This window comes from Lemur catta, chromosome 11 (genome assembly GCF_020740605.2).
Source record: "Lemur catta isolate mLemCat1 chromosome 11, mLemCat1.pri, whole genome shotgun sequence".
Classification (NCBI taxonomy): Eukaryota; Metazoa; Chordata; class Mammalia; order Primates; family Lemuridae; genus Lemur; species Lemur catta.
The window spans coordinates 20,066,311-20,092,130 of record NC_059138.1 but is presented as its reverse complement, the minus strand read 5'-3'; the positions used below and the strand labels follow the sequence as shown (position 1 = coordinate 20,092,130).

General features: G+C 40.5%; 1 protein-coding gene across 3 annotated transcripts in view; it reads left to right on the top strand.

Annotated features, from left to right (window-relative positions):
- The window catches only part of NRF1 (nuclear respiratory factor 1), a 117,836-nt gene that overhangs the window by 76,038 nt on the left and 15,978 nt on the right, over positions 1-25,820 (top strand). For 2 of the 3 annotated variants that reach the window (XM_045565509.1, XM_045565508.1), the window contains exons 9-10: positions 3,266-3,423; positions 11,855-11,979. In XM_045565509.1, coding sequence (XP_045421465.1) covers positions 3,266-3,423; positions 11,855-11,979 — 283 coding nt within the window. Of the gene's footprint in view, positions 1-3,265; positions 3,424-11,854; positions 11,980-18,978; positions 21,927-25,820 lie in introns of those variants that run through there. The other variant, XM_045565510.1, reaches the window with a different exon arrangement.

The window sequence follows — 25,820 nt, the reverse complement described above, 5'->3', positions numbered from 1 at the left end:
CTGATTTATCACCTGCCGTATTTCTGATTATAAATCATTTCCTCTGTTTCTTCTTCCATTCTCTCTCTACCATTTACTGTCATCCCCCTTAATCTTTCTTGCCATATAATTTAACTTCCTTAAATTATGCTGTATATGGCAACATTCTAATACTATTTTCACTACAAATACAGTTATAACTAAATGTGTCTGTATTGAATTGCTGCCTTTGGAGTATGAGGACTTGGCAGAGCTGCATGGGCCAAGCTCCGGTGAGAGCAGAAGCATGAGTGGGGCTAAAATAGAGGGGCAGATCAGGAAGGAAGAGGACTGTTCAATGGCAGTAGGTGACAGTGCCGCCCAGCATTAGCCAATGATTTGAGTAGACTCATTGGCCACCTAAGAACTGATGGTGCAGCTTGCCATCTGCAGTAGCAGTGTTGGCAGTGATGCTCATTAGAGTAATGAGAGCAAAGCAGTCATACTTTGGGAAGCAATAGGTTTGAAATTCCTGAGTGGGCAACTTTGTAGCTTGAGGATATCTCTGTCCTCAATGGGTGACGGGCCCTCAAGGCTTGTGGGCACAATCCACTGCCCATGAGAGAGCTCAGGGCAAATACTAAGGTAGCTGAAAGGAATGTCTGATTTTTCAGGAAGCCTTCTGATAAAGATTCTGAGAAGCATATCATATTCTAAATATGGTAATAGAACCAAAGCAAGAAGCATTTTAAATATTTACCTCTCTTAGAGCTTTCTTTAGGTACTTTCTTTGGGACACAGTGACAGGCAGGCACAAGATAACCACTCACTGGGCCCCAGCAATGTGGAATGGGAACAAGAGCTGCAGTAAGCACAGCTAATGTCCTGAGACCCAGGAGTGCAAAGAAATATTATATCTGAGCTGATTTATGACCTACCATATTTTTTAGTAGAAATTGCTTTCACTGCCCCTGGTGCTTTTTGTGTTTGAAGGGGGATAATTAACCAGTATTTACTGAGCAAAATGGATTGAGGTAGCTAGATACAGGTATCCAGAACTAAGAAGTTTTGTCAGATGTGGTGGCTTGCTCCTGTAATTCTAGTGCTTTGGAAGGCCAAGGTGGGAGGATCGCTTGAGGCCATGAGTTCAAGACAAGCCTAGGCAACACAATGAGAACCCCGTCTTTACAAAAAATGTAAAAAAAATTAGCCAGGTGTGGTGATGTGCACTTGTAGTCCTAGCTACTTAGGAGGCTGAGGCAGGAGGATCGCTTCAGCCCAGAAGTTCAAAGTTACAGTGAACTGTGATCACTGAATTACAACCTGGGTGACACAGTGAGACCCTGTCTCTTAAAAAAAAAAAAAAAGGGACAAAAGAAGTCTCTAAATGCAAAGCATTGTATTAACATCAGTAGTTCTCAACCCAGGGCCAGAGGGAAGATTTGGCAATGTCTGGAGACATTTTTGATTGTTGTGACTGGGGAAGGCGCTATTGGCATCTAGTGAGTAGAAGCCAGCAAGGTGCTAACCATCCTGTGACACACAGGAGAGCGTCCACAGCAAAGACAGGTCTGGCCCAGAATGTAAACAGTGCCAAGGTTGAGAAACCCTGGGCTAGATCTAGCAAAGTTGGATTTTCATCTACTCTATCACCAGATAATAGTATGGTTTGTTTGTTTGTTTTTCTTTTTTTTTTTTGAGACAGAGTCTCACCCTGTTGCCCAGGCTAGAGTGCCGTGGTGTCAGCCTAGCTCACAGCAACCTCAAACTCCTGGGCTCAAGCCATCCTTTTGCCTCAGCCTCCCGGTAGTATGGTTTTTTGGGGGGGGGGGGGTGGTTTTTTTGTTTTTTGTTTTCGTTTCTTCATAATTTCTCCCCTACTAAAAAGAAAGTTTTCACTACATTAAAAAAATTATTTGCCATTTGGCAGTTTCCTTCAAAAATAAAAATACGAAATAACTTTGATCTGTGATTTCACCTCTAGGAATTTACTGCATAAATAAATAGACTCACATATGATATATGAAGTATAGTAATATATAAGAATATTTATCACAGCACTGTTCTGTAATAGCAAAAGACTAGAAGCTATCTAAATGCCCAATAAAAGATACCTGGTTAGGCCGGGCGCAGTGGCTCACGCCTGTAATCCTAGCACTCTGGGAGGCCGAGATGGGCGGCGGATCGTTTGAGCTCAGGAGTTCGAGACCAGCCTGAGCAAGAACAAGACCCCGTCTTTACTAAAAATAGAAATGATCTGGACAGCTAAAATTATATATATAGAAAAAAATTAGCCGGGCATGGTGGCGCATGCCTGTAGTCCCAGCTACGAGGGAGGCTGAGGCAGAAGGATTGCTTGAGCCTGGGAGTTTGAGGTTGCTGTGAGCTAGGCTGACGCCACAGCACTCTAGCCCGGGCAACAGTGAGACTCTGTCTCAAAAAAAAAAAAAATAAAGAAAAAAAGATACCTGGTTAAATGAATCATGATGTTCCTATATAATACAATGCTGTGTAGCCGTTATTATGTATCATGAATGAATGAAGCAGTTTTATATGTTCCAAAATGGAGCCATTTCAGAGATGTATTGTTTGTGAAAAAAGCAACATACAAAAGATATGTAGAATATGCTGCCATTTTTACTCTTAAAAAGGAGGACATAGAAAGGGGAAATAGGTGTGTGTGTAAATATGCTTGCATATAGAGAGAATACCTCTGCAAGGTACACAAGAAAATGGGTAACAGTAGTAGACCCTTCGGGCAAAGGGTCTGGAGTCCTGGCATTATATTCTGTTTGGTATAGTTTGAATTTCTTTTCTCCCATGGGCCATTTTTGATGACCCGGCCTATATATATTTTTTAACTTCATTTATTATTTATTCATTTATTTTAATTGACAAATGTATTTGTCACATACAACATGTTGTTTTGCAATATGTATACATTGTGAAATGGTTAAATTGAGATATTCATAAGTATACAGTGGAAGTCTTGCTTTCTGGCTCTTATCCAACCTGTTTCCAACTCCCTACCCCCAACACACACAATGAAGGAAATATTTTCAATCGTTTCTTTTGTGTGTCCTTCAGAATTTCTTTATGCAAATGGAAGCAAATTCAAATATATATTCTAATATCCCCTTTTTGCACAAAAGATAGCATACTAAAAATTCTGTTCTGTACATCATAGGTCATCTTAATTTAAAAAGTGTGTATTTGGCTAAAAACAGCAATTCATTTGAAAATTACTTTTTATAATCATAACCCTTTTGTGGCTTTAATTTTTACTATCTTATCCTTTCTGCCCCAGGTGGAACAAAATTGGGCCACGTTACAGGGAGGTGAGATGACCATCCAGACAACGCAAGCATCAGAGGCCACCCAGGCGGTGGCATCATTGGCAGAGGCCGCAGTGGCAGCTTCTCAGGAGATGCAACAGGGAGCTACAGTCACCATGGCACTTAACAGGTGGTGGCAGGGGTGGGGAAATAAATGAGGATTGCAGATCTCTCCCTGTGGTTGTGGGTGTTCTACCTCAGTTTGTTACAGTTGGCAGTTGGAACTTAACAATCTCAGCCCGTAAGATATTGTAGGTTGGCTTATAATCAACCTTTACCAAGAAAAATTGAGCTTTTTTTCTTCAGGTATGTTTAGGAAGGATGCTGCAGGATAGAATAGTCCAATAAGATGTGGTTTCCAAAACTAAATTATATTGTTTCCTGCTCAGTTCCTTCCACTGGCTATTGATAGGAAAGATCATCCCCATATCATTCTTCTTTTTATCATTCCTGACATAATTGTATTTTCAGTGGACTTAGGCATTTTAATTAATGGTTAAGAGTGTGGGCTTTGAAGCCACGCTACCTGGGTTGGAAGCCCACCTTTTGTCCCTTATTAGCTATGTGGCCTTGGGCAGTTTATTTGAACTCTCAGTGCTCAGGCTTTCTTCGTCTGTAAAATGGGGGTGATAACAGTACCTGCCTTATAGGGGTGTTATGAGAATTCAGTGAGTTAGTTACATCACGTGAGATCCTTAGATTGGTGCCTGGTGTATAGTAAGGGCTGCTATTCTCATTATGTGCAGCACTATTAGTCCCAGATAGTCACTGAACTCTTAGGACATGCCAGCACTCTACTGGGTAAGTACGTAAATAGAGAAAAGAGTGCTCTAATCTCTGCCCTCAAAGAAATCATACTCTCATCGGAAAGACTAATTTAAGTAAAACACATAGTGAACAGTAGTACTTACGAGTATAATTCACTATTGAATTGTGTGGTACAGAATGAACATCGTAGAAATTCAGAGGAGGGAAATCACTTCCCCCAAAATATAAAATTAGCTAAAGTTTAGATTGGTTGTGATAGATTCTAGAGAGCCCTGATGGGTTTGTGGACAAATAATTTATTGTATAAGGCTGTGTAGTATGGTGGTTGAGAAGAAGGCTCCAAGATCATATAGATTCAGGTTTGAATGCTAGCTTTACTACTTACTAGTCATTTGACCTTTAGAAACTTAACCCCTGAGCCTTGGTTTCCTCATCGTTACAATGTGGATAATACTCATCACACAGACTCATGTGTATGAGATGATGTATATAAAATTCCCATCAGAGTGTCCAACCCATAGTTTACACTTTAGGAATTATAGTTATTATCATTTAAATTATATTTTAAGATTTGCCTTTTCAGAATTGATTATAGTGAGAAAAGATTAGAAGACCAGTTAGGAAAAGGCAGTCTTAGGAAGGTCTTGGAAACTAAAGTAGTAAGAATGGAGACAAAGTGACTGATTTTAAAGGAAGTATGGCCAGAGTTTGGTGGCTGATTAGGAATAGAAAACTGAAACTCACACACACACTTGTCATCTCAGAGTTACTCAGTGAGTCCCTGACTGACTGGGATTGAAACATTTTTCTCAGCCCATTGAGCCATGTTGCTTTCCAATAACATGGAAGTCTTAACTTGGTTCCTTAAGCTTTGGCTCAATTCCTCTCCTCCTTTTGAGAGAGGACACCCAGATAAACTTCTTGAAAGACATGGCCTCAGTGAGAACCTCTCTCCCTTTGGTCCGGTAACCCCTCACTGTAGCTTGGGGCCTGACAGGCTCTCGTTAAAGACCAGCAAAACTTGATTTCATTGAGAATTCCAACCAGAACCTTAGATATTCCAATGAAGTGTGAGTGTCCTGGGAACCCTGTACATAGTGGAAAATGTGAGGCACATTCTGGCTCCCTTTGCTGTAGGGACTGGGGCTTATTTCTAAAGGCAGCCAGGGTAATGGTATGCCCTGAGGGCTTGTTAACAAAGTCAGCTGCAGCTGAGGTGGCTACAGTGTTTACTCCAAAGGAAGGAGAATGTGGTTCACTGTGGCATGTAGGAGTAAAGAGATGTTGAAATCTCTTTGCAATCAGATAGTTCAATGCCCCAGTGAGTGTTAAGGGGTAGTGTGTTGCAGCTTCTGCTGGGGATGAAGAAACCAAGCCTGGCAGCAAAGACTAGCCTACAGTAAGCTATTAGGGGCACATCAGAGCTTTATGAATCCAAGAGAGGTAACCCATGGGCTAATGTCTTAGTCAGGAGGACTGGATGTAAGACACAAGCCCTTGGCATGTGCTTCTCTGTGGATGAGATGCATTGGAATCCTTTATCCCCTGCACTCCCAGCCTCTCCATAGAATTTGTTGTTGGAAGTCATCTTAGTGAAAAATACACAGAAAAATCTGGTCTTTGTTCCTATGGTGACAAAGCAGTTTCTTAATCTGCCCCCCTTCCAGTCTGTCTCTGTTTCAGGTGCAGATAGAACAAGCATGGTTTTCTAATAACCACCTGCACCTCTGATGCAGTGTAAACAGCAGATGTGGGCACAGGGTGAGAAGGAGAGGCAAGCTACATGGAGTGGCAGGTGGGGGACAAGGAAGCAGAGGACTCCTTCATCTGTTAGAGGGGAAAATGGGATCAGGACAGTTGCAGGACAGACCTGTTTTTCAACCATGCTATTAGAAGAGTTTTGTACGGCAAGTCACAACAAAGGCCCTGGGCTCCACAGCCTTTAGCCCACCCTGGCTTCATAACAACCCACAGGAGATATGGAGAAATTGTCCTTAAAGAGACCTGAAAACTATGTTAATTTTAATTTTCAAAATAAAGAATAAATTAGCACTTTGAGGGAGGCGGTGGGGAGGGAATCAGAGTGAACAAGTGAAGAGCAAAACATCACAGCTTAAAAAATAAAATTGAGTTATTCAGTCCAAACAACCAGAGAGGAAAGGAAGTGATATCATCGTTTATTTGTTGTGATACAGTGATTAATTTGAAGTTCTTTTGTTAAGTTGTCCTGGACTGATAGTTCCTCTTAAACATGTCCTTCTGCAAAGGCAATTGTTCACTATGCCCAGTACAGTCCTTACATACAGGGATACATGATAAGAATTTGTAGACTGGATCTACATTTTCCCCAGTGGAAACTTACTTTATCCTGTGTTGTCGACACTGACACCACATTTATTGTGTCTGCTGTGTGCAGTGCTGTGACTCAGTGCTATGGGGAAACAATTGCTCTTTCCAAGGAATTTAGAATTTGCCATTTTGTTGCTGTGGAGACTTTCCTTTAAAAAAGTGAGCCATATTTTTAAAGAAAAATTCACTCTTATTCTTTTTTAAGATAAAAATATTATTGACTTAAAATTAGAGACATTATTAAAATAAAATAGGGCTTTAATATATGGAGTAATATTTGTCCAATAAAATAGGTGGACAACTTAGATAAGAAATCTTCTCTGGAAATGGAGGGCAGGGATTGTGCAACTGTAAGGTTGGACACTTACAGATAAGAAACTGATGGAAACCTCCATCTGTAGCTCTGGTTTAGAAATGACTTTTGTCTAAAAATTGTGAGGTGGTAACTCAGGGACATTTTAATCCCTATCCATCTTTTTAAGTAAAGGTAATTTTTTTCTAATAGTTTAGTTTGGTCATTTCCCATTGCATGTAGTGTAAATGTTTAGAATCACTTTGGAAATGATAGGCCTGCTGACCACAGGAGACATCATGTGCTTATGCCCCATGTCAAAGATGCACCCATCGTTGCTTTATCTCTAGCTCTGACCTGGGGTGGAATAACTAACCTCACTGATCTGCTAAACTGTCACCCCTGTTGGACTGCTCATCCCTGCCATCCCGGATTGTTTTAGGTTGTTGCTCGTTCTTAGCTTTTCTTCTACCCTACCATATTTTAGAAAGGTATTAAAGAAAATAACTTCAAATTTTTAGAGTTTCAGATAAAAATAAAATCAGTATGATGAGGTATAGGTACGCTTTCATGTTGAGGCTTGGCTAGCTGCCCTCCCCCTTCATTGCCCATGAAACTCACTGCAAGAATGTGTCCAGGATGTACAAAAGCAGCAGAATGTGTCACCTTTGATGCCCATAGAGATAAGATTATTGTAAATTGTAATAAAAATTATAGGGAATGAAAAGTCACTGAGGTAACCTGTAAATAAAGATCCTATTTCCATGTAAACAATTCTCACATACCAGCTTCCTTCTTCAGAATATCACGTAGCTGCATCTTTTCCCGAAGAATATACTTTTCTGCTTTCCATAAAGTGTCAGGTCAGAGTGTAAATATTTTTATTATTGATCAGTGATAGCTGGGTGCTGTAAAATTGGTTGGTAGTATTATTGACACAAGCATCTTAGAAAAATATTAAAAATTAAGGACCTAGGCACTAAATAATCACCCATTATACTATCTCTAATAAATATTTATGAAGCACTTTAAAATTAAAATCTGTCATGAAAAATGTAAAGCACAGCCTTAATAGTAATTCCAGATCAAGGGTCCCTTTGGCTCTGAGTTCACATTACAGATGCTATGGGATAACTGGCTGTGGGTGTCAGATCACCAAGAAGTATGTCAGCAGAGAGAATGAGCTCGGCATTTATATGGGCTGCATGGGAATTCTATGAATCTATTCTGCTTTTTGCACAACTTCAATTATGTCCCAAATTGTTTTATGAAAAAAGCAAATAAATTTAAACTATATCATTATGACCTTGAACTAAGTCAAAGGAAATCTGGAAATTAAATATTCTTTTTTTCCCCCACAGCTAAACAACTAGAAAAAGGGGAAAGATCAGCAATTTTGCATTTAATTTATCATTTTGAATAAATGTCAAAGAATATTTACATGGAGAAATACAATGTTAAGTGAAAAAAGTAGGCTTTAAAAACTATATGTACAAAAAAGACACTAGACAGTAACTAGAAGCTGTATGAAAAAGATCTCAGTAAAGCTAAATACATTAATATTATTAAGATGTCAGTACTACCCAAAGCCATCTACAGATTTGCTGCAATCCATATCAAAATCCCAGTGACATTTTTTGCAGAAATGGAAAAGCCCATCCTAAAACTTCTGTGGAATCTCAAGGGACCCAGGGACTTCTGATTTCAACTTACCACAAAGCTATAGCTATCAAAGCAATATGGTACTGGCATAAAGATAGACACAAACCAATGGAATAGAATTGAGAGCTTGGAAATAAACCTTCACACATGTGGTCAAATGATTTTTGACAAGAGTACCAAGACCATTCAATGGGGAAAGGATATTCTTCAACAATGGGGTTAGGAAAACTGGATATCCACGTGTAAAATAATAAAGTTTGATAACACCAGATGCCAAAATCAACTCTAATAGATCTGTGACCTAAAACTATGCAACTCGTAGAGGAAAAATGGTAACACATTGGATTGGGCAGTAACTTTTTTGATATGACACCAAAAGCACAGCAGCAAAAGAAAAGATAGACGAATTGGATTTCATGAAAATTTTAAAAAGTTGTGCATCAGAAGACACTAAACAGTAAAAAGGCAACCCACAGAATGGGAGAAAATATTTGCAAATCATATCTGATAAGGGATTGACACCTAAAATATATAAAGAGCTCCTCAAGGGGGCCGGGCGCGGTGGCTCACGCCTGTAATCCTAGCACTCTGGGAGGCCGAGGCGGGCGGATTGCTCGAGGTCAGGAGTTCAAGACCAGCCTCAGCAAGAGCGAGACCCTGTCTCTACTAAAAATAGAAAGAAATTATCTGGTCAACTAAAATATATATATATAGAAAAAATTAGACGGGCATGGTGGCGCATGCCTGTAGTCCCAGCTACTGGGGAGGCTGAGGCAGTAGGATCGCTTAAGCCCAGGAGTTTGAGGTTGCTGTGAGCTAGGCTGACGCCACGGCACTCACTCTAGCCCGGGCAACATAGCGAGACTCTGTCTCAAAAAAAAAAAAAAAAAGAGCTCCTCAAATTCAACAATTTAAAAAAAAACCTGATTCAAAAATGGCCATGGTCTTGAATAGACATTTCTCCAAAGAGGATATACAGATAACCAATAAACACATGAAAACATGCTCAGTATCACTAATCATTAGGAAAATGCAAATCGAAACTACAATGAAGTATACCACCTCACACCTATTATGATGGCTACTATCCAGAAAATAACAAGTGTTGGAGAGGAGGAAACAGGGAAATTGGAACCTTTGTGCACTGTTGGTGCACTGTAAAATGTTACAGTCACTGTGAAAAACAGTATGGTGATTCCTCAAAAAATTAAAAATAAATTTACCATATGATCCAGCAATTCTGCCTCTGGGAATATACCCAAAAGAATTGAAAGCAGAATCTTGAAGAGATATTTGCATGTCCATGTTCATAGCATTATTCACAATAGCTAAAACATAGAAGCAACCCAAGTGACCATCAACAGATAAATGGATATGCAAAATGTGGTATATACAGCCTTAAAAAGGAAGGAAATTCTGACATGTGCTACAACATAGTTGAACCTTGAGAACATTCTGTTAAGTGAAATAAGCCAGATAAAAAAGGACAAATCCTGTATGAGTAGTCAAAATCATAGAGACGGCTGAGTGTCATGGTGTGCGCCTATAGTGCTAGCTCCTCAGGAGGCTGAGACAGGCCGAGGCAGGAGTTGAGACCAGGGGTTCAAGACCTGCCTGGGCAACATAGTGAGACCCTTGTCTCTTAAAAAAAAATTATAAAGACGGAAAGTGGAATGATGGTTATCAGAGACTAGGAAAACGGGGGGAATGGAGAGTTAATGGGTACAGAATTTCAGTTTTCAGTTTTATAAGATGAAAAGTGTTATGGAGATGAATGATGGTGATGGTCACACAACATTAGGAGTGTATTTAATACCACTGAACTGTACACTTAAAAGTGGTTAAAGTATATAAATTTTATGTTATATATTTTACCCCATTAAAATAATTTTTAAAGCTGTATGTACAGTATGATCCTGATATTACCTGTCTAAAGTTGTGTTTAAGATGAGAAGGAAATAACTGTGATCTCTGTATATTTTAAATTTTCTTTTATACTTAACAAAAATTTCCCAAGTTTTCTACACATATTGCTTTTATTATCAGAAAAAGATAACTTTTTAGACATGGGGCATAAAAATTTAAAAAGACAAGTTAGAAAGGGAGAATTTTCTATTTAATGAGACTTTTCTGTTGGGTTTCTTTTTCTGCTTCCTAGAATCCTTATAGTGACCAAGAAGTCTTTTCCAGGGGAATTATTATGTCTGTTGCCTTACTTGTCTGCTGACTTTCTTAGGTGAAAAAGACACTGTTCAGTTTGATATGTGTTGCTTTGCCCACAGTCCTAACATGTTTACCCTGGCCAATCTTCATCCCCTCACCTGTCCCCGCTAACAGCTTGTGATTACAAGACAACTGCCATAGTTATGGCAAAATCTGCAGCTTCAGAGCTGAATCAACTGGCTTATTTGTCTACGTCTGCTAAGCTAACTGGCATTGCCTTCTCTTCCTTGCCCCCTTTTGTTATTCTCTCAGTAACCTTAAATTGGCACCTGATACTTTCCCAGGAAGGATACTGAATGACTTTTTTTTCTTTTTTGCATCTCTGAAATTTAGGTGGCACATTATAATCTTACAATTATAATTGTCAGGAATTTTTCTTTTCTTTCTTACTGGTGCATAAAATAATAGTATATCTTATAGTTTGTAGCATTCTTGAATCAAGAAAAATGGGTATTTATGCATATAATAAAAGTATATAGCAAGGAAAAGAGAGGAACACAAACTCCTAGAATAGTGCTCACTATAAACAAATTGTTAATGTTTTTCTATTCTACAGAGTATTTGTATAGTGAAGGGAGGTTTATTATTTCATTGTATTTATAAAGAAATTTGGACTTGTAGTGATAATTTAAAATTTTAAGTCTTCATTAGCCCTGCCTGCATATACAGTGAGGCAGAGGGAAGAGTCAGACTTTTCAGGATATTAGCCAACCGTTACTGTTTATTTGAAAAGCATGGCTAAAAACCAAATTGTTATTATTTAATATTAATTGAATAGCAAGTCCAGGTTGCTGCTGACTCCTGATATCCTCCATCCTTGGCTAGAAAAGGACATTCTCAGATGGTCTGCCTTGTGTTACTATAAAGAGAATAAGAAAACCTTGTGATTGACAACCAAAAGGGCTTTTGCATTGCAAATGTGGATCAGAGCTGCCACTGTGGCTTGCCAGCACTCAATTGCTATTGATAAGGAAGAGACTGATAATGAATGCCTTGTGTCCCTAATGCTCATTACCTAGGTTTAAAGAAAATGTCACATTAACTTTATAACTATGTAAGACTTGAGATTTCTCTAGCTATTTATTACCATTTAAAAATTACTCCTGGCTCTATCTATTAGCACTGGTATCATGTATTTGCTGGTAGACTCAAAGCATGGAGTCAGTAGAGAGACCCAGGGAGAGGGTTGAAAGGATGGTTTGTGGTGCTGCAGTGCTGTACTTTTATTCATCTTTCACATCCCCCTTTCCTGTTCCTGTACCTGCAGCGAAGCTGCTGCCCATGCTGTCGCCACCCTGGCTGAGGCCACCTTACAAGGTGGGGGACAGATCGTCTTGTCTGGGGAAACCGCAGCAGCCGTCGGAGCACTTACAGGAGTCCAAGATGCTAATGGTAAGAGAGCATAAATATTTTATTGAATTTCTTCCCTGTTTCCACTTAAACCTTCCTGACAAGACTGGCAAGAAACCTTCAGAAAGAGGTTGAACTTTGGTTTGAGTTTTTTTTCATTTATAGGTATTTGATACCTAGGAACATTCTAGGAGCTTCTGATTCCTTTCAGTAGTAGGAAACTTGGGCATCTCCTGAAGGAAAATGCTATGGTAATGGCTACCTAATTGAGCTGTTACTTGAAAAATGATTATTTTGCTATGACAAGACTTGCTGAGAGACACTTTAAAATTTGCTGTTGGGCACATTTTGTCCTTTACTCTCTCATGGGGTAGGGTAGGTCAGTCAGTGTCCTTTACGGTAGCAGAGACTCTCCCATGGATGAGTGCATCATGGTAGGATAGAGTGTTCTGACCATCTCCAGAAAGGTGCCACCGTCTCACCCGTCCACAGGGTCAGGCAGCAGGATGTGATGAGAGCACTTTTCTGGTTGATGCTGTGAGTTCTGCTTCCCATTATATGTGACCTCACGAAGGACCTCTGGATTTAACCAATATCATGCCACCATCCCTGCCCTTCTTCCCCAGCTCTTGACTTCCTGGATATTGGTGAATATCTCAAATAAACAAAAGGGATAAAGTTCATAGAAATATGGTGGCAAAAATATACAACTCCAATGGATCCAGCTCTTTGGGAAGTGCCTCAGAAGTCTGAATCAAAGAGAAGGACCACCTCTGTTCTGAGAGACTCTATGTGATTGTTTCTTAGACTTAAAGATATATACATATGTGGCCGGGCGCGGTGGCTCACGCCTGTAATCCTAGCACTTTGGGAGGCCGAGGCGGGTGGATCGCTCAAGGTCAGGAGTTCGAGACCAGCCTGAGCAAGAGCGAGACCCCGTCTCTACTAAAAAAAAATAGAAAGAAATTATCTGGCCAACTAAAATATATATATAGAAAAAATTAGCTGGGCATGGTGGCGCATGTCTGTAGTCCCAGCCACTCGGGAGGCTGAGGCAGTCGGATGGCTTAAGCCCAGGAGTTTGAGGTTGCTGTGAGCTAGGCTGATGCCACGGCACTCACTCTAGCCCGGGCAACAGAGCGAGACTCTGTCTCAAAAAAAAAAAAAAAGATATATACATATGTAATTAAGCAGGACAAATTAAGTACTCTATCGTTTTCGGGAAATTGTTGCTTTAAAGTCCTGGAAATAGGATAGATAAATAACATACTTTTATTTAGGCAGAAAGTTCTTTAATGGCATTAGTGGCTGAAAGAAAAGTTCCAGGTCCTTTTTTTGGTAGGTTTCTAAAAACTGAATATGCTAGTAGTTGGAAAATCTTTGAAGAAAGGTACAATGCTATGCCCTTCTTTGGAATTAGGAGGAAACAAAGTACTTCTGTCCCTCCAGAGAAGAATGACATAGGAAATGCAAAGAGCCATTGTGGCACCTGAGAATCATTTCCCAAAAAAATCCAATACTAAAACTGTAGCCTGCTTTTTCTGTAGGGCGAGGGGCTTTCATGAACTAACCCAAATCAAGACAGAGTTGATCTTAGCCAGAATGCTGCAGGATAAAGGGCATCTTATAGTCATGTGTGTTCAGGATGAAATGACCATAGATAGAATTAAGGAAAACCTCTCTCTGTAGCCAGAATCCCACCCCTGTTTTCTTAGCTTTTATTATTTCTAAGGTAGTCCTAATCTACCCTGAACAACGTAGGATAGGATAGGATATCTGGCTATGTGGCGTTCTTCTGAAGTGTGATTGCCGTTATTCACTATGGAACTGCTAAAAATACTTCCCATGTGGGTTTGGTAGGAGACTTTGTTATCCATTCCAGTCAACTTGCCTTGTCTGGGAGAGAACAGACTGCTTTATAGTACTGGCTCCTCCCCAGTGTCACCTGTTCAGATGGATGAATTCATAGGTAAATCTAAGGACCCTCTGGGTTTCTGGCCAAGTAGACCTGTTCAGTCATACAATAAAGTTGGACCACACCCACTGCTGTTCGTCACTGGAAGCTGCCTCTTTTCAGTAGCCTTGAATTGTATGAATCAATTGGTGTGATTTCATGTTGTTGGCTGCGTTTGTGGTGATTCTGGTCTATATCCTAAAAGCCAATAGTTCCTCCAAAGCAGACCATCCCCAGTCTGTGACTGCCAACACTTGCTGAACTCAGGCCTGAAGAGTTGGGGTTATCCTTTTCTCAGTGCAGCTTTTCCATATCAAATCAGATCCTTGACTTGTGCCTTATCCCAGCAATTTTAGGCAAAGGCCAATCATTTTATCTGTCCTTGGAAATCCAGAGAATGAATCTAGTATTGTAATTTTTAAGAGATGGAGTCTCGCTATGTTGCCCAGGCTGGTCTCGAACTCCTGGCCTCAACCAGTCCTCCTGCCTTGGCCTCCCAAAGTGCTAGGATTACAAGTGTGAGCCACCACACCCAGCCGAATCTAATATTGGATATGATCCAAATAATTCTGATATTCCTTCTGTCTTCTAACATTTTTACCCAGAGTGCTATAGGATTTACTTCTGGGAGTAGAACTAGGTTATTCCCACTTAATCAGCAAATTTGATATCTGGTTAGACTTACAGGGATTCTCTTTTCATCATTCTTTCAGATTATGTCCTGTTGCCATTGTTTGTCACTTCTGTAATAACAAGCTTATGGGATCTGCCAGTAGGCCAAGTTTTTTTGTTGTTGTTTAATCAGGAAGAGCTAGGTTATAGCAGAACAAGTGCTATTTGTTGGCATAAAACTAATGTGGAAATGGATACTACCAGAAAAAAAAAATGCATTCCAGATTTCAGAGTATGATTTAAATAAAAATCCAACTAGCAGATAACCCTTCTAAGAGCAGTTTGGATATTGTCCAGGCCTGAAACAGAAAGAGTTTGTGTGATGGAACTAGCAGGGATGGAGGACAGTAACCAGTGGGGGCTGATTGGGGCAGGGCAGGCTAGGAAGGCATATCCTGGAGGATGCTGTTTCTCAAGGTAAGGATAATGAATGACCCATGCATGGCACAAGCTTAAATTCCAGGTCACCAAGGCAGACCTGATGAAAGCATTGCACCCTGCACCTGTGTACCCTGAAGACTTCCCCTTTTTTCTGGGTACCTACCCCACCTCAGCACTAAAGGAAGTACCCAAGTACTAGCATTACTTTATTCATTTATGTTCTCTGTCTTGTTAAATAGAGGTAAATGAACCTTTGGTCTCTTAGGATGGAATTTCAGGCTTTGGTTCAATTTAAAGATTTTCACAGGGACCTTTTCATTTAGATGTGGTTAGAATTGCCTAAAGCTGGAAAAGGCCACCAAATTAGTTCCTTCTTTTACTTCTTTTTTGTTTGTTTGTTTTTACACAGTATCTAAATACTTTTTCTCCCTCTAACACACCTTAATATAAGAGGTTGTGCAATTTAGGCTATTCGTTTCCTTTCACTCTACCGTCCTCTCTGCTGGGCCTCAGAACCTCTGCGCTCCAGGACACTTGACCTGCAGGACCAACGAATACAGGTGTTCACGCGGCCTTGAGGAGCTCTTTGTGGAGTGCCTTTCACCTCTCACCCAGACCTTGACACCCTCTGTTAGCAAGCCTCAGAGAACCAGGTCTACAGACCTTTCCCTTCCTTCCTATTGCAGCAAAAATAATGAAAGACAAGAATTAGATTGGCACTTGGCCACCTCAGAAATGCTGTTATGTCGCAGATTCATACAGCTATCTTTCATTCCTAAAAAATAGATGGGGGAAAACAAAACAGATAACTGAAGTTCATAATCAAGCCTCTTACCAGAGCTGCTAAGAAAGTATCAACATTTTCTAAAATTGCTGACACTCTTTCTAATGATACCACAAGAAAAAAAAAAAGGATACAGCTAGCATTTGCTGGGGCTTTTTTTTTTTTGGTCCTGGTTATAAAAATCATCTATAATCCCATGTTAATGTTTTGAGGTTTTTTTAATGTGACCTTTTTTCATAGTCATAAAAAAACTTTTTCCTACCCTAAATAGGATTGTGTTATAAGTACTTTTTTATAACTTGTTTTGAAGTATCTTAAATGTTATTTGTATCATTAAATATTTTTTGAAAAGATTATTTTAATGCTTCGTACTATTTCATTACCTTGTCCATAATTAGCCAATCCCCTATTATTGATAATTTTTATAATAAATATAATACTTTGCAAAAAATCTTGCCTGCACCTTTGCTATCTACTCTGCCTCACCCATACTTGCCTACACTTCCAGCAGAGCTGGGGAATCTGCTTCTTTACCCCTCGCCAGCACAGAGCTAACAAATTAATATTAATTTAATCAGCATAATTAAAATTTTTTTTGCCTACTTTTTTGATTGGCTTTTTTTTATTCCTTTTTAGCGATAGGGTCTCACTCTGTTGCCCTCTGTGCAGCAGTGTGATCATAGCTCACTGTAGCCTTGAACTCCTGGGCTCAAGTGATCCTCCCACCTCAGCCTCCTGAGTAGCTGGGTAGACGCCACCACAGCCAGCTCATATTTTTTTTTTTTTTTAAGAGATGAGCTCTCGATATGTTGCCCAGGCTGGTCTTAAACTCCTGGCTTCAAGTGATCCTCCCACCTCAGCCTCCCAAAGTGCTAGAATTACAGAGGTGTGCCACAGTGCCTGGCCTAATTTGCATTTTTATATTAGTGATAAATGTTTTTACTTTTTTCCGCTTGTTTTTATCTACTTCTATGTTTTAGTACTTATTTACTCATGTTCTTTGCCATTTTTGTGTTGGAGTCTTTATCTTTCTCATTAATTTGGAAAAGCTCTTCATATATTAAGGATATAACCCCTTTATTGTGTATATTGTAAATAGTTTTTCTCAGTTTATTTTTATTTTACTTCTGTTGACTTTCATTTTTATTTCTCTAATTATTTCTCTTTTGCTTTTATGTTAAATAGGTCTCTTCTACCCTCAAAATTGGATAAGTAACTAACTGTATATTCTTCTACTTCTAATATGTGTCAGTTTTTATTTTGAATACTGTAAAATAATTTATTTTGGTGTATAGCATTAGGTAGGAATCTAAATTGATTTTTCTCCCCTATACAGCCCAGGTATTCCGACACCATTTATCTCATTAAAAAGGTTGAAATCCATCCTTTCTGCACGGGTTTGAAAAGTTATTATTGTCATATGCAGAATTCTTAAATAGACTGTTTAGAGTCTTGGGGGAGTACTTCTATTTCCATTTATTTGGTCTGTCCTTTGTATATATTATGTAAAATGTAAAATATTATAATATTTTATCATTGTGATGCTATTATTAGCAGTTAGTGAAAGGGCCCATCTTTGGATTTGAAGAGAAAATTTCATTCAAAATTCCAAAGAATATTTTGAAGGAGTGAACTTTACATAATTATAAAGTTAATTTGGAAGTATAAACCTTATTTTAGCTTTTTCTTTTTTTTTTTTTTTTGAGACAGCGTCTTGTTCTGTTGCCCTGGCTAGAGTGCAGTGGCTCATGGCAACCTCCAACTCCTGGGCTCAAGTGGTCCTCCTGCCTCAGCCTCCCCAGTAGGTGGGACTACAGGCACATGTCACCATACCTGGCTAATTTTTCTTTTTTCTATTTTTTGTAGAACTGGGGTCTCACTCTTGCTCAGGCTGATCTCAAACTCCTGAGCTCAAGCTATCCTCCCACCTCGGCCTCCCAGAATGCTAGGATTACAGGTGTGAGCCATCAAGCCTGGCTTATTTTAGCCATTTTTTTTTTTTTTTATCCTACCAAGCCTTTTAGCAGAACTTCTAACAAGTTGTAAAATTGACTCATTTAAGTTTTCTCCTCTCCTCTACCCTAGCTTTGCCTGAGCATGGGTTATGGGGAATGTTCATCAGAGAGATGAGCTAGGGGTGGGAAGCAACTGTTCTTGCACTTTCAATTTTTAATTTCTCCTTTTTTTTTCTTTTTGACTTTTTAAATTTCATTTTTTGTACTACAGATGATACTGGGGCACACCCCACTTATGAAGCTCTCTGAGCTAGGACATCAACATACTTAGCTATTGACCTGACATCCTTTCTCAATCCCATGCCATTAATTTTATTTAACAAACCTTTATATCATGCTTGCTATGTGCAAGCATTCTGCTAAGTGTTTTAATTTAAAACCCATAATAACTTTATGAGATAAACACTGTTATCCACATTTAATATATAGTGAAACCGAGACACAGAAAAGTTCAGTAACTTGACCTGGTTCACACAGAGAGTGGCAAAGGTGGAATTTGAATTCAGGCAATTTGTTTCCAAACCACTGTTATGCTGTCTCCCTTTGATGTGAGCTCTGGGTTCCTGTCTGGACTCCACAAATGCAGAGGTGTGACTGTCTCCCAATGTTGAACAAATAAGTTTGGGAATGTCAAACCTTTCCCGATCCCTGCTAGAGGCTGCTGGCCATAGTCTAGTTTAGCCACGGCGCCTGTCTGCCCAGATGTTCCTAATGGCTGTAGCCATGTTCTGGCGGTTCCTGATGCCTGGTGCGACAGAGCTCAGCAGCTCTCCCTCTGTGCACTCACAGGCTTGCCTTTTCTAGCCTGAGGGAGCCTACAGGTCTGTCATCAGCTGGCTGGCAGATTTAGGTATCTTCAGTGAGAAGACCACTTCGCAGTTGGTGAAAGTGTCTTGTTTTCATTTGATTGGACTGGGCTGTGGAGTAGGGGGTGCTGTTTAGAACCAGGGGAAGTTGTTTGGGAGGAAGATGATGTTCAGAAGGAAGTAAATTTACTCACCAGAGAGTTGTTTCCTCACTTCCTAGAAGCCTCGCTTAGGCCCTCCTGCTGCCCTTCAGTTTATGCCAGGACTCTTTCAGCCTTCCCACCTGTCTTTAGCGAAATAGAGACTGAGTTGGTAGGGCTACACGTGAGAAAGGGCTCGGGGAAGTGTGAATTTCTGCCTAGGGCAAGTTCACTGGCTCATTTGTTTCCCTGGCTCCTCACTGAGTCTTTCCCTTTGCTCTGCCTACAGCCCTTCATTGGGGTCCCCGAGAGAGGTTGGAGATTGCATCTTTCTGTATTGTCCAACACTGAAGACTCAGAAACCACCCATTACCTATGCTGTCCTGCTTAAGACCTGGGGTCTCAACCTTCCTTCCTCGTGCCCTGAATGAAGGGAAATGGACTGGGGGATGTTTAAAAATTAAAGGTGATGACAAGGCATTAACATTACACTTAGAGAAAGAGCAGCCCTTCTCATTTATCTCCAGTGCAATATGTTCTTCCTGCTCTGGTCTGACCCTGGCAACAATCTTGCCACTGAAGTTCTCTCTTAAGATGTAAAATTTTGTAAAACAGAAAGACCTCACTCAGACTTGCTGTACTGTAAAACAAATGCACATTCTACTACTCACACCAACTGCCAAATTAAACTAAATCAATTTAGAAATACCTTTAGAAAAAAATTCTATCTTCTCTTCACATTAAACATGTCTTCACCTTTTCACATCTGTTTTTCTTTGACCTTGTTAAAAACTTTTTAAAATATATGTTTCTCCAGTTGAATTTAATGTCGACTATCCTCATTAGAATAGCTTCTTAGTAATTAATATTTTTAGCAAGAGGGGTAACAGAGAAGATGGGTGAGGACAAACGTGAGGTCCAGATAAGGGAGCAGGATTCTTGGGTGTGGTCCTTGCATGAGAGATTAGAACACAACAGTTCTAATCTTCAAGGTCTCCCAGGTGAGGCAGGATAGCTGTAGGCCTGTTTTATAACAATTATAAAGAGGTAAGCCCAGCTGGACCCAAAGGAGTCAATATGTGTGCAATTTTCTATAAAAACCTTCTTTATATGTATTGTAACAACATTAGGGCATTCTTAACCTAGGGTCTGTGGACCCTGAGAAATGCTATATAAAATTATTTGTCTTTTTCTAGGATCCATAGTTTGGATCAGATGTGTAACTAGATAAGAGGCACTCTCCCTCCACTGCCCATCTCCACCCCAGAAAAAAAGGTTAAGAACCTCTGCCGTAGAAAGTGATGGCAAAGGTCATTTAATTTTGTAGCTACCTGGTATTGAGCTGAGAGGGGCAAGGGAGATAGGAGGACCCGCAGGAGCTGGTTGCTCTAAAAGCTGCATCACTGACAAGCTCTGTAATCTTAGGCAAGCAAATTAACCTCTCTAAACCTTAGCTATAAAATTAGGGTAAAGATAGTTCTGTGCTCATAAAATAGTTGTGAGCATCACACAAGATGATTCCTGTCCAGGGTTTAGCAAAGTGCCTAGCACATAGATACATCATAAACATGAAATTATTATTAGCTGTCAACACCAATTTCTTCTCTGTCATTCCTCAAAAATTTATTAAGTTGTACTGAGTGCTCAGTACTGTTGTGGACCCTGCTTTCCTGCCTTTAAGACAGATCCAAATGCTTGCCTTATGCAGGTGAAGGATTTATGTTCCGGAGGTAGATACTGTTAAAATGGGAATAGATCAGAAGACCTTTCTGTAACCTTGATTCAAGGAAATACAAGGTTATATTGTTTAAAGGTTCTCACTTTTGGTTTTATCACTGTCCTTGGTCTAGGGCTGCTATCCTCTTCTAGTACATAGTTCGCAGTAATTAGGGTGGCCTTTTTACTCCTAAAATGGCATAGTCTGTCTTCAGATCTTAACTGCATTGTATTTTTAACTTCCCTTGTGAAGGATGACTTTTTTCACTTTTTGCTTATCACCATCACCCGTTGTTACTTATTGCATGTCCTTCTGTTCTATCTCTTCTTTAAATATAAGAAATAAAGTGCCAGTCCTCACCTAGAGAAACTATAAAATACATCTCTCATTCTACCTTTTTCTGTGTTCCTCATTCTCTGGACACATCCACATAGGGACTTTTTCTCAGATGAGTCAGTTGAGATGTAAATGTTAAATTAACTTAGGAAATATGTCAATGTTGCTCACCAAAAAGTTTGCTGATGTGCTATTCTGGTGTGTACTAAATCATTTTTTGCCTCAGTATTTTAATTAAAGTTTAAATAAATAAATGTGTTAAATAAAGTTTTATTGTAAGAATGCATTTTCAGTCACTGTGAAGCAAAGAAACAGCTTTAAAAGTGCTATTGAACCCTATGATACTATTTGTACCTTTAATTCAAAGATGGTAAGTTCAGTGTCTCCAGGACTTAAGCAGGCAGCCCATAAGCAACTGTTTTTTGTGTGAGCTGTGAGTCCCCTGATCTGAGCCTCCCATCTTCAAGGTCCCTAAAGAGCAGCACATATGGTAGCTGTGGGTTTTTGGACCACTCTCCTGACGGTAAATGGCCCTCTTTTCCACCGACCCCTTTGTTGATAAGGTGACTTGAAAGAAAATGAAGACACTAGGATGGTCTCAGTCAGACCAAGCCGAGGCCTTGCCTGCTCCATAAGAAAAAGCAAATGGAGACTCGTTCGTATTATAACTGTTTCCCCCTTGCAATCATAGGTCTTTTTTAAATGGAGGGAGAGGGCAGCATACTCCTAGACCTGAAAAGATTACTTCCTCTAAGAAACAACATGAGGAGAGCTGTGAGCTGTGGCAGAAAGAAGTGGAGTGGGGAGAGTACATGAGCAGGGCCTGCAACTCAGCTGAGCAGGGACTAGCTGCTGTGCTGGGGCCAGCAGTAGTGTATGGAGTGTGGAGCACTGCCTAGGGACAGCGCTGCTTCAGTGTCCTCCGCCTGCCCCTCTGGGAGACAGCCCTTCTCTGCAGACAGGGTTTTTCCGATTTATGTGTACCATCGCCCAGTAAAGTGGGTGGGACAGATCTCATGAGCCCTGTTCTGAAGAGGCACCTAAAGCTGGGACTTGCCCAAGGTCAGTCAGCTAATAAATGGTGAAAGTGGGAATCAAACCCTGATCTCCAGTACACTTCTACTGCCTGTTGTAGGCTCCCTTCTTTCCCTTCATTCCCTCTTGCCACCCTGTCCAACCTGGCAATAAAGAAGGTATAAAACAAATGACAGTCGTGGTCTTTGTTATTCATCTGATTATGCTGCTACTCGATGTGGTGACTATTTTGCAGGATATTTTAAGGAATGGTGACAACTATATTTTGTCATTTTAGTAGAAGTCAAAAAGTCATGATAAATCTTAGCAGAGATACATGGTATCAAAATCTAAGATCTAAAGCTATACTGTCCAATATGGTAGCTTTTAGCTACATGTGGCTATTTGAATTTAAATGCAAGTTAATTAAAATTAAATAAAATTTAAAAGGCAGTTATCAGTCACATTAATCATATTTCAAGTGCTAAATAGCCACATGTGGCCTGAGGTTCTGAATTTTTAATTATAATTTATTCACATTTAAATTTAACATGTACCTAGTGGTTACTGTAATGGACTGTGCAGGTACAGAACATTTCCATCATTGAAGAAAGTTCTGTTGGCTTATGGTGATCTAAAGGCTGTAGCAAAAGTGCTGTGGTTGTCTTCTGGCAAGTTGTGCTCCCTCTGCATCGGGGAGGACAACACAAATACTTCATGAGCTCTGTCTCCCAGTGACCTTCTCAGCTCATAGACAGCATGGCTTTGCTTTAAAAAAAAAACAAAAAACAAAAAACTACCATGTGACTGCATTAATCTGCAGCCAGTCAATAGCAGGGCAGGAGGGTTGCAAGAACTGGCCTATTTTTATGCACTGTAGAGTCCAAGCAGGAAAACCTGAGACAAGAGACACTAGCGACACCCAGATTCACTTCCAACCAGTGACCCAGGCCACTTGCATATTTCCACTTAGATTCCTCAGGAGTGCAGGTTTCCCTTCTTGGCTAAGGTATCTGCAGCCAGGTGTTCTAATGGATCTATAGTGGCCCCCAGAAGATCCAATACCCAAAGCCTGGTACGTCACAAGGCTGAAAGGAGCCATTACTACTGGATGAATTCCAAATTTCACCGTGCAACGTGGCTGCTGCTGAAAAGTGGGAACACGGAGATATATCATGGGGCTCTAGATTCTAGAACACGCAAAGAGGTGTACAGTTCTCTGCCCCATGTGTGTTACTCACCCTTTTCATGACATTGAGGGAGGGAAGAGACAGCTTGGTGGTGATTCTTCCACTCCTGAAGCTTGTCCTCCTCCCCTGTTCCCTTCATAATTATCTCCTGAAGTCCAAAACTCCTTTCAGAATAGCTCTCAGAAAGAGGTGGCAGTTTTCCTGACCCCCCAATCTCCCCCATCCAGGGAAAAATATTGATAGCAAGCACATTTGGGGGCATCAGGGAATATTGATTCCTACTTAGGTTAGTGCCTGGGGCATTGTAAGCATGCAATAACTGTTGACTACCGCTGCTACACTACCGTTATTATTACCATCATCATTATTAAACACTCACACTGAAAGGGAAGGGAGTTAATCTTCAGAGGGTTCACTTTTAGCACTTCTGGGACGCATTTTTAGGACCCAGGCCAGTAAGCTTCCATTTGCAAGGAGGAGGTAGCAAATCTCACACTGAGAACCCCTCTCCAAGAAGCCTCTGTTACTGATGGGTGTAGATGGTATCCCTCAGACATACCTCAGCTCAGTTCTCTAGAATTACCAGGCCGTCCCTGTCACTCCTCGGACATATCCCCCACAGCTGCAGGGGTTTCCAGTTGTCAGGATTCTTTGGTGCTTTTCTTTGCCTCCTGCAAAGATGCTGAGCTGTGGACACCTTCAGAAGGAGCAGCACTTTCTTGTGAGAGTGTCTCCTGTCCCTCATTGTGGGTGTAGGCCCATCTTTCTCCTTGCTTGAGTCTGCAGATCCAGAGGTAATGTGTCATTCTCCCTCTTCCTTCATAAACTGGGGTGACCTCAGGTACTCATCATTTGTACACCAGGAATTGCTTGCTAACCTAGGTTCTGCTACTTGAAGACTTAAAGACTACCAAACAAAAGTGGACATAGAGGGTCTTTATGATGAAATGATAGGCCACTAGACGTCGAGCTCTATTTTTAGTACTCATCCAAGCTGTGGCGACGTCTTTCAGATGTATCTTTTGGAAGCCTTCCATATTAAAGGATGGATGCCTCAGGAGTTGGCTCCTCAGGGCCCCAAAGGGAATTAGCACATGTTGTCAAGCCAGGTTGGCGTGCCTTCCTCTGCTCTTTGGTCTGACTGTGTCAGGTATTCTCAGCGTGGGGAAACTTGATGAGCCAGTGCACTATTCTGTGAATAGGACATCAATCTGAGCCAGGGACATTCTGGGCAGAGATTCCCAAGAAGGTCCCTGCCATCTGTCAAATGGACACTACTGATGTGTTCTCTCCATCCGCAGTGTCCTCAAGGCCAAGTTACCTGTTTCTTTATCTCATTCTCCTTCCCTTTAAGTCCCCAGATCTTTCTGAGTCTTTGTATGTGAAAGACAGATTCTGATCTTAGATGACTGCAGTTCCTTGTAACCAAGAGAGAATCTTGGTGCTTGTCATTGCAGGCAATATTCTAGAAAGGGAAGCTTTTTTTGGCATACCAGATCCAGAGCCATATTTGGCAAGTTTAATGGGAGTCGTTTCTGAAAATTCCATACATGGGTGAAAAAGTAGGTTTTAATTAAGCATGTAAAAAGGGCATTAATCACTGCTCACACAAGAACCAGAATATTATAACAGGAAAAATTCTTAAAGAATAAAGTTTTTAAGGTTCTTGGGTAAAAGGGGACTTTCCTCTTTTTATTTATGCTTCCATTAGGATTTTGAAGGAATGTCAGTGCACTGTTATTAACTCTAATAGCTTACACATCGCAGCCAGGATGGTTTGGGGCCCTCTGGCTCTCAGGTTACCTGTGTAAATACAGGGATTCACTTCCCAGCACCCAGCTCTAAGATTTGCTTAATAAAGAGCAAATGTGCAGAACCTAGCAGCAGCAGCCTGGCAGAAGCAGTAATCTGAACAGGATAAACATGCTTCCTTTTTGTGTGATGCTCTTTCCCCATCCTCCTGCCAAGAGCAGGATATCAAATGAAGGGGAGGTTGTGGTTGGAGTCAGTAAAGTGAATGTCTAAGTGGCACCTGCTTCATTCAACAGATCTGCTTTCCTGGGGCCTCCCACTGCACATCTGCTCCTGACAAAGCCTCTTTTCTCCTCCCGTTGGTCAGACTGAGAGCAAAGGCCCAGCAAGGAGACATATTGGTTTTGCTTTGTCAGCACAATTGCCTGTGACATTATAATTACACCAAATCATTATTAGAAAGGCCCCAATTTAGAGATTTTCAAAGTCTAAATGGGGTTTTCAAACTGAAATTGATAAAAACATCTTTGCTGTTGTAAAGCCAGCAACTGGATCTGATAATCATTGAAGGGGTCTAAATATGGAAAGTGAGACACTGCTCTGAGAGAGACTACAAAGGCTGTGCTATCAGATTGGCTCACTGAAGAGGCGTCCAGCAAGTCTTCTGACTTTGCCCAGACCAGCCTCTCCTTATTGCCTGTAGTACTACAGCGTATATGTACACTGCATTGTTCTTAAACGCTGATAGAGTTTCTCATGAAGGGACCGAGAGGGTGGGAGGTGTTAGGATAAGTTGATGGGGTAAGGCAGTAAAGGAAAGAACCTGTGATATAAATAAGGGAAACGCCAGGAAAACATATTTTAGCTGAATACAAAGCATCCAATTTCAGATTGAGTTTCCATCTAAACAAAGACAGCTCTTGAGTGTTATACTGTGTGTGTGTGTGTGTCGCATGCACATTTATGATACGGAGTTGGCACACTGGAAGCTCTGGAAAGGTTTCAGAGCTTTCCTATGGCTATTTAAACTTAATTAAAACTGAATAAAATTAAAAATTCATGTCCTCAGTCACACTAGCCACATTTCAAGTGCTGTATAGCCACCATGTTGGACAGCACACA